We start from the raw sequence: 11,058 nt of genomic DNA, 5'->3' as shown, positions 1-11,058 counted from the left end.
CACTTATTTTGACAATTAAAAATGCATTAATATCTGGTTTAACTGAGCATAGGTTATAATGTTGCAGAAATAAACTTGATTGCAGTAGTTGAGAACAACACCTACTATGAGTGTATGTCTTACTAATACTGTATTTCTTGCCCTAGGATACTCACAGGGCTGTGACAAACTTATCAGATGAAGTTTCTAGTGAGGAAGGGCCTGAAACTGGATATTCTTCACGTCGCAATGTAGAACGTGCTTCTAGTGATTGTACACTTCGAAACAGGAAATCTCACCATTATAAGAAACACTATCCTCTGGAGGTATGTTCTCGTCCATTGCTGCTTTTCTGTAAGTGGTTAAAACCTCTTGGTTTCTTATGGAAGAGAGATATTTTCCTCAAACCTTTCTTGTTCAATATGGGATTCTGGGATTCTGTTATCTAGAAGTTATACTAGTGAGGGACAAGGATAGATTTGTTTGTTTATTTATTTTTAATGACAGCATTTTGAAATTAAGAGGTTTTTATTTAGTTGGTTTGAGATTCATCCTCATTTTTTTTTTTTTTTTTTTTTTTTTTTTTTTTTTTTTTTTTTTTTTTTTTTTTTTTTTTTTTTAAGAGCCAAAAGTGTATTCTGTAAATCTTACATCAGGTTATGTTGAATTCTGTTTTTGTCTTTTGACATGAGTTGCCTCCTCTGGAAACTTGATTAGTTACAGAAGCAGTAGAAATTGGCAATATGCAAATTTTCATCATGCTAGTGCTGCTCCTTCTCTCCGTTTAGACAATATTTTGAATTCACGAGCCTTCTTGTGGAGAAGTCTGATCGACTTTACCTCTGAATTTTCATTCCCTTATGTTATTGAAACAGTCATTAAAATATTGTCATGAATTCTCAACAAAACTATAATACATTAAAATACTGAAATTTTAAGTCTTCATGACATCATAGCTTAAAAGGGGAATTCTTTGATTCCATATTAGCAGAGTCCTTAATGATAAGGACTCGGACACTGAAAGAGAAAGGGATATGTTGCCGTGTTGTTATTTATTTAAATTTTAAAATAAATTATGCTCTTTTTTGCTAACAGTATGCAGCTTAAGGATATATGGAACTTTTTTTTTACAGGCTGTATTGCCAGTTTTTCATTTGTGATATCAGAGAAGTGTGTTTAAAAAAAAAAAGTGATTTCAGCTCTAACAGAAATCTGCTTACAGATGGGTTTAATAGGGAGAGCCTTGTGATTAAGCTTTCAACTTTGTATAAGAAACATCTCCTTAGAAGGGTTCAGATAGTGCCTTCTCTGATAACAGTTGGAAAGCCTTGAATGATGGAATTGTTTAGGTTGGAAAAGACCATTAAGGTCATCGAGTCCATTATTGAAGTAGATGCTTTGCATAAAAAAATTATCTGATAATCCTCTTTTCTGTTCTTTTATTTCTCACAGACTTGAATAGAAAGATATAGAAGGCTAATTGAGTGCTTAATGCCTTTATGCATGTTTGGTTGAGGATAACTGAACAGGTTGATTCTTGGAACTGTTTGATATGACAGAAGACGTCTTTTGACCGTGTACTTGTGTAGCTGGTAGTGCTTGACAAGAGGAAGCAGAAAGACATGATCACAGTCATGTTTTTTTAGCATAAATATATTTTCTCTTGCATAGAGCTAGGGAAAACTGTGCAGATAGCTGCAGAAACTGAGGACACTGTATTTCCTCTGTGTGTAGCTTTGACAGTAATATTTTACGCTTGTTCCGCATGTGCTTATCTGACTTACGATGCCATAAAAGAGGAAGCTCTTTGATGTTACCAACTCGCTTCCCCCATGCAATTACAAAGGAAATGAAACAATCATTTTCAAATCTGTGGAAGCTGTCTTTGTATTTAGAAAAAAAAAAAGTGAAGTCAGTGGATATACTCCCAGCTTCTGTTGTACATTTTCTTTTATCTTCGTGTTTACTTGTCAACTTAATTACTGTTTGATCAAATTTTTTTTAATGTTCTTCATTAACTGCCTTCTATAAATAAGGGTATTTTTTAAAGAAAAAATATAGTTCAGGCTCTTTCTGCTTTGATATTATCTCTCACTCTGTGTAAGAAAGAAAAAAAAAAAGGGTTAAGATGGAACTGAAATTGCCAGAGGATGGAGATGAGTAGGATGATACTGCTTTTAAGACTACCTGCCTGTCCTGCAGGAAATGGATTCTGCTTGCTGTGGAAAGTAGTTTAAAGCTCTGCATTTCCGTCCTGAAGACAACATTAGATTGTCTCATATGTTTGCGTGGGGAGATTTGAATGTCCCAGACTTAATATGTTTCTTTCTTTATCTAAGGTATAGGTTAAATTTGAACATAATAAGGCATATTTGTTTCTCAAGTACAGTTTGTTCACAATAATTAAAATGTTATGTATGACTATATAGATTACGCATTTACCTAGCATGGGCTGTGTGTACTCTTGCTTATTTTTCTTTACACCTGTTGCATAATTGTCTTCAAACAAGCTCACTCTGCTTTGCGATGGTATGTTAATAGTAACAATGTGATTTGTGGGGTGAGAGTCCATTCCTCTTTTATTACAGGCTCTTGCCTTTAGAAATGTACTTTTAGAACACGTCAAGATGTCTTTTAAAACGGGCTAAATGTTGTCCACACTGCTTGCTCGAAAGGCAGTTTGTGTGCCCCAGGTCTTTGATGACTAGAAATATTTGTCCATTCTTCCTCCATGGCCTTGCCCTTTCTAGAGAAATAATTCCTTACTGTATGGAGAAGTTAATAAGTATCTAAAGTACTTCAGGTCAAACAACTAGGGACAGAGAATCAAAATGTCAAACTAATTAAAAATAATACTTTGTGAATGATGCTTTTTTTCTTTTAGTCACATTCTTTGATTACAATTCTAGTTGATTGTATGTGGCTTTAAGCCTCACTTCTGTCTTTCACATTTTCACTAAAATAATGGAGCTGTTAAGTGATTTAAAAGAGGCTTAATTTATAGCTTATAACATCAGAAGTTTGAGACATAGTTGGAGTCTGTGGGTTGATAATTGCTACTGAGGTCTAAATTAATGAGTTCCAAAAATCTGTAAAATAGTTATTTCCTTTTAATAGTTAATGGGATTTAATTCTTTATTGTGTGACCCCCTCTCCAACAAAGCATGGACCATGGACTCATGTTCGTACAGGGTCTAAAACTGTGCAACCTTTTAGACAGTCCTTCAATAAACATGTAATTCTTTCCAGTGAGCAAGATAATAGATTGGAAGATAAAACCCAGATAAATGCAGACTCGCTAATTTGAACTTTATTACTGTTCTGTCAGGAAACAATGCAGAACAAAAAAGCTGCATTAATTCCAATGCATATTTTAATTTCAGGATATACCTAAATCAGGTACTAGCTGCAGTTCTCGGTGTTCAAGCTCCAGACAAGATTCTGAGAGTGCGAGGCCAGAATCAGAAACCGAAGACGTGCTGTGGGAGGACCTCTTACACGGTGCAGAGTGCCACTCTTCCTGTACCAGTGAGACAGATGTGGAAAGCCCTCAAGTGAATCCGTGTGTGAAGAAGGAATTCAGAGATGACCCATTTCATCAGGTGGGCATCCACCAGGTTTGATGTTTTCACAGTACACACAAGTTTGGCATTATCAGCTTTATGGTATGTCAGGAGGCCTGGAAGAAAGATCTCTGTATTAAATGAAAATAAGAAAGCAGAAGTGATTTGATAGAATAAAAGCAAGGAAAACATGATTTCTGGTACTCAGTCATCAATTTGTCCAATGAAGAGGATATGACAATCCTACAGAATCTTAGCTGTGGTTCAGGACAGGTACTGACTGATTTAAGTTTCGTCTGTGGTGGATGGTTCTGGTTTGGGGTGTTTAGGTTTGTTGGTTTGGTGGTGTTGGTTTTTTCCTTTAGTAGAATTGTTCTTTTGTGAGCACATATCAGACACCTTTCTGTTTGCTCATATATAAAAAAGCAAACAAAGATAAGATAACATAGTATCTAATGTTTTATATATGTACATATAATGTATATATGTTGTTACATGTGTATTTTATACTTCTATATTTATTTATATTTATTTATATATGTATACTTTTATTTTTACCTTAAAGCTAATGATTTTATTTCCCTTCTGACATGCTGTTCTGTAGCAGCATATAGCCAGTCATTTCAGAAGGTTTTAGAGTTTGTTTGCCTCTCTTCAGTTGCAGCCTCCCTTGGGTTGGACAGAATCCATGGTTGATACTTGATCATAACAATAAAGTATTCACTCCTTTTATAAAATCCATTCGGATGTCACAGTGCCAGTTACATTGGTAGTACAAGTCATATCTTTAAATTGCATGTTAATTACATGGCTAATTTGAACTATTTAAGTAAAGAGATGGGAGAGAATGTGAAACATTCTGGATAAACATGTTGTGTGTGTTGGTAGCACATCATCAGTACTAAGGAATGCTGTGCAAGAGATGCTGCTAATGCTAGCTAAGGAAAAGAATTTCAAAAGACAGGTTTCTCGCCCGTAACCAGAATGGAAATTATCTATTTGTTGGTTTTAAGACACCCCCCCCCCCAAACCCCCAAAAATACAGCAGTTGGGATTTCATGCAGTCTTTGCTTTTTTAATTTATTTTTAGTTCTTTTTGCTTACATTCCATATAAACACTAAAATGGAAGCTTTACAGTAGGGGGTTTAATTGCAGTATATGCATTGACTTTTTCTGCAGTTTTTCTGTTTGTGAACTTTTGAGTTCCAGTTCCTAGTGTTGATACTCCCTCTAGAAGGAGACCTTGGAAATCCGTGATTAAGAAAGTTCTGCAACTAATATTTGCATTGTTTCAATATTTTTTTTTTATCCAGTGGAAAATAAAAAAAATGTAATTGAGTACTTAGCAGAATATAAAGATTTCAGATAAATAATGATAAAGCAAGCAATAAAATAAAAAGCTTTATTTTTAATCAATGATAAACTATATTTTCAAAGTACTGTCACTCCCTTCCTGCCGTCCCCTCCCTGCCCAGGACCACCACTTGCAGTACACTGGTACACATAGTGCTAGGTGAGCAGGCAGAGCTGAGAGCAGTTTCAGTCACCTGAATGGAGAGGAGTGAAACAGGGCAGAGGAAGTCAAGAAATTGCTGCAGCAGGACTTGTGGCCTCAACATTTTTCCGTATCCTGTAGTTCTCACTTGACTCTCTGGGTAGAGTCCAGGTGCCTCAGCCATAAGTGTGTTCAGTAGATTGGGCTGGAATTGCTTGGCTCTTGGAGCAGCGTGTTTTTGTTAGTCTCCTCCCGCTGTCTCTGAGTCTTGGCAGATGCAGTTAGCATAGGGGGGCCTTTATCCATAACAATTATTGTGAATTACACAAATACCATTTAAAGCAAACTAAAAAAAAAAATATGTTGGTCTTAGGCTCAACCTGAGAAGGGTACTTTTCAGAATGTTGGGGGGAGAAAAGATAATAAAAAAAATAAAATATTTATTGAAGATGTGGCAAAATTAAAGATTGCTTATGAGTAGACCTTTGTTTTCTTACCTCTCTCTTTTTTGATATGTTTGAGCAAAAAAGCAGCCAGTTAATACTCAACCAAAATAACATTGTTAGAAAATGAAGTATGGAGAAGGAGAGATCTCTTTACTCACAGATATTTCTTGGAAAAGAAGCGGCTGATTTTGAGGAATGCGGTTAACGCTATATAACTATTCGTGTCAGTCTAAACTGTTTCTTGTCACCATATTGCTGACAAAGGCACATTGACCCAACAATAGACTTTTATCTCTGATGGGACTATATTCCTTATCTTCTTCAGAGTCATTTGCCTTGGATCCACAGTTTGAATCCAGGACTAGAAAAAATAAGTGCAATTGTATGGGAGGGTAATGACTGCAAGAAAGCGGATATGTCTGTACTTGAAATCAGTGGTATGATAATGAACAGAGTGAGTATTCTTTTGACTTTATGCAGATATTGTATTTAGAAGTCTAAGCACTACCAAAAATAAGCTTGATTTATGTTGTGTTTTCTTTTTTTTTAATGCATCTGTTATTGACAATATTGTTCCATGGCTTACATCACTCTGATTTACTTGTTATTAACAGATGAAAGAGCTACCAAATCGTAAGTGTTGGGACAATAAAATGTGTTTGGTTGTTAGGTGCTTACTAACATAACCAACCTCTGTTTTACTGTTCCAAACTGATACATGCTGTGAATATTCTTATTTATCTCCTCGATTCTGATGAACAACTTATGTTGGGTTAGGAATATACAGATCTGAGTATTTGGATGCTGAAGTTAAGATTGGAAAAGAAAGCTTTCCTCTTGGGGAAGAACATCTAAGAGGATGAGTGGGATGTCTCCCTAGTCCTCCCTTCTTTTTCCTAGTACTCCTCAGGAAACAGTTGAAAAAGAGTACGACGTCAATCAAATGCTTTTCCAATATAGACAATGTGGGCTTTTTGTGGAGTTGAACATAAAATCCTAGCATAGCTTAAGAAAACTATCGCTACTCCTGACAAGTTGATACTTACCACCTCCAACTTGTTAAAAAGCAATGTATTCACAAACTTGGTTCAGATCTCCGTACCTGACCCTGAGATGATACCATTTGGGGTGCAATCCACTACAGCAGTAAACTTAAAGTGCTGTAGAACTCCAGTCGTGTCCGCTCTGTGAATACTTTGATACCTTTAAAAGTCACGCAACCTAAGACCAAAACACAAATAGGAGCAATGCGCAGGATGTAAGCAGCACGGTCCGATGGGCACACTTTGCTAATTCAGCGTTCAATGAATTTTTAATACAAGAATATGCACTGGAGGCTTTTAACTGCAATTATGTTGTGGAGTTTTTGAATGATTTGTTGTATTTGGTTCCCGTGCATTAAAAGCTCTTTGAGGACTTTCTTTTTCTTGATAGAAAATTGTAAAGATGCTTGTTTCAGTGTTTCATGTAACTCACTGGGTTATAAAGTGTTCTTTGTGATAGTAAGACAGTGACACTAGTAATTTTTTGTTGGCTTAATTACAAATTAATTCAAAAATTAAAAATATACCTTGTTTTCTTTGGTTTTAGGTGAACAGCTATATACCAGGAATTGGTTATCAGATTTTTGGAAATGCCATATCTTTAATCTTGGGTTTAATGCCATTTGTCTTTCGACTTTCCCAAGCTAAAGATTTGGAACAACTAGCTGCACATTCTGCCACTGAACTCTGTATGACTGCATTTGGATCAAATGGAGACATTCTGGTTCTCTCAATGGTTATTATAAGTTTTGTGGTCCGGGTGTCTCTAGTGTGGATTTTCTTTTTTCTGCTGTGTGTAGCAGAGAGGACTTATAAACAGGTACGAACAGCAAACCAAGAGGCTTCACCCAAAGCAAAATGAGGTTTAATGTTTGCATTTTTTTGACTTTGTGGATATTTTGAACTTGCTTTCTTCAGCACTCTATGATTCATTGGCCAATGATGATAACTGCTTCAGTGGACTTGCAGTTTAGGAGATGGGAGATGACTCAGTTGCAGTGGACTGGAGTCTCTGTACAGTCTCTGTAGCTAAACCTTTTTTCCTGGAAAGCATTTCTGATGGAAAACTTTTACATCTTTTATTTCAGATTTCCAGTTCAATGCATTAATCCAGCTCTTAGTCATGTCCCAGTTTGTCTTGGTTTTACACAAAGAGAAGGAGTTTCAGTAAAAAGTGTATAAATTTTCAGTTTCTTCTATCGGTGTGTTTTATTCAAAACCTTCAGTTCAGAACAGTTCAGTTTGGACCCTAGTCAAGAGCCCTGCCTGCTTTGCTGGTACATCAGTCCCAGGGCTGGAGACCGTGAGAGCTGCTATCTGAAACAATACACCTGCTAATTTATTGCTTGTAATTGCAATTTAAACTTTTACAAGAGTATCAATATCCCTTACTAGCTGCAGAGTATGGAAAATTACTGGTCTGCACAAGAAAAATTTTTATACTTTCTTTTCTTAAATTATAGCCAAAATACGTGATTTAATACAGTAGAACAGAATTAACCTACTTCTAATAATAATTTCTGTTGGAAGGGAATTCTGTGATACAAGCACTCTCATGCATGTGGTTGGTAGTTTTGATTTTTCTCCCAGATTTTAAGAGCATGGCAGATGTGGTGTCTGAAATTTGAAAAAAGGAGCTCAAAATATAACTAAATTTCATTTATCATGAGAATATGAAGTCTTTTAAAGCTTTTTAGAGTATCTTCTCTTTTTAGTAACATGCTACTATTATTTCTCCACTATAGTAACATATTTTAATTTACACTGATCCATTGTATATTACTTTGACATATTAAGTGAAGCCTTTTCTCCGTTTTCTTTTTAGTGCCCTTGAAAATGAATTAACAGTTAAATTTTTCTTTTTCTTCTCTGCAGAGGCTACTTTTTGCCAAACTTTTTGGTCATCTAACATCTGCCAGAAGAGCAAGAAAATCGGAGGTTCCTCACTTCCGCTTGAAAAAAGTACAGAACATAAAAATGTGGCTTTCTCTCAGGTCCTATCTAAAGGTAAAATAATGTATATTTTTGTTACCAGTTCAATATAAAATATCTCATATGCTGTTGATGGAAGGCTGGTATTCTTGTCTGAATTTTTCCCCCTCTACATTTACCCCTATTGGTGCGCATGTGCCCTCTGTGCTTCGTTTTGGTGACTCTGGGCCAGCAGTGTCTGCAGGCAGCCAGCTTGTGAGAAAGTAAATGTCTAGTTTTTACCTTGGAGTAAAGTACGAGTGTGTTCTGAGTTGAAGTCTTGTTTTATAAATTCTCTCAAGTGATTATGTTGGGTAAAAATGACCACTTGTAGTATAATGCAGACAATACCTTATTTTAAGAGTCCCACCAGTTAGTGTCATTAACACAGAAAGAATTTATGATGCATATTTGTGCTATGAGTGTATATGTACCAGGTGAAGCTAGAAATTAGGCTCCAGTATTATCTGTAAGACATTCCAATCCCTCTAGTTTATGTTCAGCTCATATTTGAATAACCTCCTTATATCTAATGATCTTGTCAAACCAGAGCATTTTGATGATTCTTTGTGAAAGGAACTCGATTATCTAACTCGGGGTTGGCATTTTTGTTTTTTCTTTGGTGGTGGTAGGGTTTTTATCCCCCAAGTTTTTTCTTCCATTTTTCTCTCTGTATTAAGTAATTCAACTCAGAGGAAGTCAGGTTTTTCCCTATTTGGTTTCTATAGAACCAGAGTTTTTGGTGAAGAGCAACTGACAGTCTCTTGTTAGTGGTGATAATCCTCTTATTTGCATCTATGCTTCTTTCCAATAGCGATTAAGAAATTTTTAGTGTAAAGCACAATCTTTAATTTGAAAGATGCAACGTTTTAAGAGGAATCGAGGTGATTCATTTACAACACCCCTTGTGTTATGGAAATATCTGTTGGGGAGGTTGTAAAAAAGAAAAGAAGTACCCTTTAAACTTTATATCTGAGAGACTTGTATCTTTTTCCTTGTAGTCTGTAATGTGTTGGTGAGTGGGAGGACAGGAGGGATAACATCACTTGGTCAAGAGAATGTAATTTAGATGCTTTAAAGACTGCATGTGTTAGCATTGTTGTGGAGAGAATGTCTTGCCTTACAATCATAGAACAGTTGGAAGGGACCTGTGAGATCATTTAGTTCCAACCTCCCTGACACAGGCAGGGATACCTGCTCAAAGCCCCATTCGGCCTGGGTTTGGACACTTCAAGGCTTTATTTCCTCATAACAAAATCTATATATTCCACCTTTTCTTATGCCACCATAGTATTTGTATGCTTATGTGGCCAAGAAAAAAGCAATCAGACAGTGGTCAGAAACAGGTGCATAAGGAACTGACCCCAGCTGGAAAATAACTAGTCAAGAACAGTAATTTTCAACTCCGTCTGTTGCTTCACTTGATTCACTGGGTGTCTCTGTAATGCAGAGGAAAGGAAAAAGTAAAGGAGAGAAGCAACTAAGGCGTAAGGCTGCCTTCTTGCCGTGGTGCTGCTGGCATAGACCAGCATAGCATTTGTCCAAAATACACTTGCATGTTACCTGTCTCTGTATGTGTCCACCTGTGAAGATGTCAGCGGGGCTATATACAGATCTCACGTCTCACACAGGCATAATGCTCTGGCTCAGTATAGAAGTAGTGCTTGCATACCTGCAGTAGTAATTTGCACTTAATATTTTTTCAGTAGTTAAGCTTCCTATCTCTTTCTCCAAGTTCCAAGGTTATATCTTGCATGTGTATGCCTCCCATTCTTCTCATGTTTACACAATTAGTAGCATTTCTGGAGAGCAAAGTTGAGAAATAAACGTCTCTTATAACTCATGTATGTTTCAGTGCAGCACGTTTAATTCTTTAATTAAAAAAAAGGAAGGAATAAGTTCATTGGGGAGAAAGGTTTCATTGTACCAGTAAGCAAGAAAATAGACGGTTGAAAACTGTGAGATTGCACCTTTCAAGACAAGTGCGTTTGTTCCCCAGTTGTTGTTCTTGTTCTGGGACAAAGAATTATAATATTGCACCTACCACAATGGAACAGTGATTTACAGCTACAATTTTTGTTGGTCAAAAAGAGGCGAGTAATGGAAAATACCATGTGAAATCGTGTCTTAATATCCTGTTGCAATCTGGTCTCCAAGAATCTTGTTAGCACTGATGTGATACTGGAGGTTAAAACCAAGTGCTGTATCAAATCTGTTATGCCTAAATGAAAATTACTAACTACATCATGAAGGAGCTGGCTAAACAGGTGGTGGATATTTTCTTTTCTCATAGTTATCTTTAAGTACTCGCATCCAAATTAATCTCACATGCCTTATTCAGATGTAGTGGTTATTACTAGGATCTAATATGGTGCTTGGAACTTAGATTGCTAAATTGCGGAGCTGTGATGGAACGTAGGTTCAAGGTGTGGCTCTGACTGGGTATGCTAAATCTCATTGCTCATTGGGTAGGTTTTCGCTCACACATATGCATATCCTCTATTTTCAGCGTCGAGGTCCTCAACGCTCGGTCGATGTAATAGTTTCATCTGCCTTCCTG

General features: G+C 36.4%; 1 protein-coding gene across 1 annotated transcript in view; it reads left to right on the top strand.

Moving 5' to 3' along the window:
* PHTF2 (putative homeodomain transcription factor 2) overlaps positions 1-11,058 on the top strand; it is a gene marked incomplete at its 5' end in the record, with an annotated part of 34,561 nt that overhangs the window by 15,116 nt on the left and 8,387 nt on the right. The window contains 6 exons of the mRNA XM_010141405.1: positions 147-305; positions 3,363-3,581; positions 5,810-5,938; positions 7,075-7,347; positions 8,403-8,534; positions 11,008-11,053. Of these exons, the coding sequence (XP_010139707.1) occupies positions 147-305; positions 3,363-3,581; positions 5,810-5,938; positions 7,075-7,347; positions 8,403-8,534; positions 11,008-11,053 (958 nt within the window). The remainder of the gene's footprint in view (positions 1-146; positions 306-3,362; positions 3,582-5,809; positions 5,939-7,074; positions 7,348-8,402; positions 8,535-11,007; positions 11,054-11,058) is intronic.

The sequence above is a fragment of the Buceros rhinoceros genome, unplaced genomic scaffold, assembly GCF_000710305.1.
Source record: "Buceros rhinoceros silvestris isolate BGI_N320 unplaced genomic scaffold, ASM71030v1 scaffold9730, whole genome shotgun sequence".
In the NCBI taxonomy this organism is placed as follows: Eukaryota; Metazoa; Chordata; class Aves; order Bucerotiformes; family Bucerotidae; genus Buceros; species Buceros rhinoceros.
This window is presented reverse-complemented; position numbering and strand designations above follow the sequence as displayed.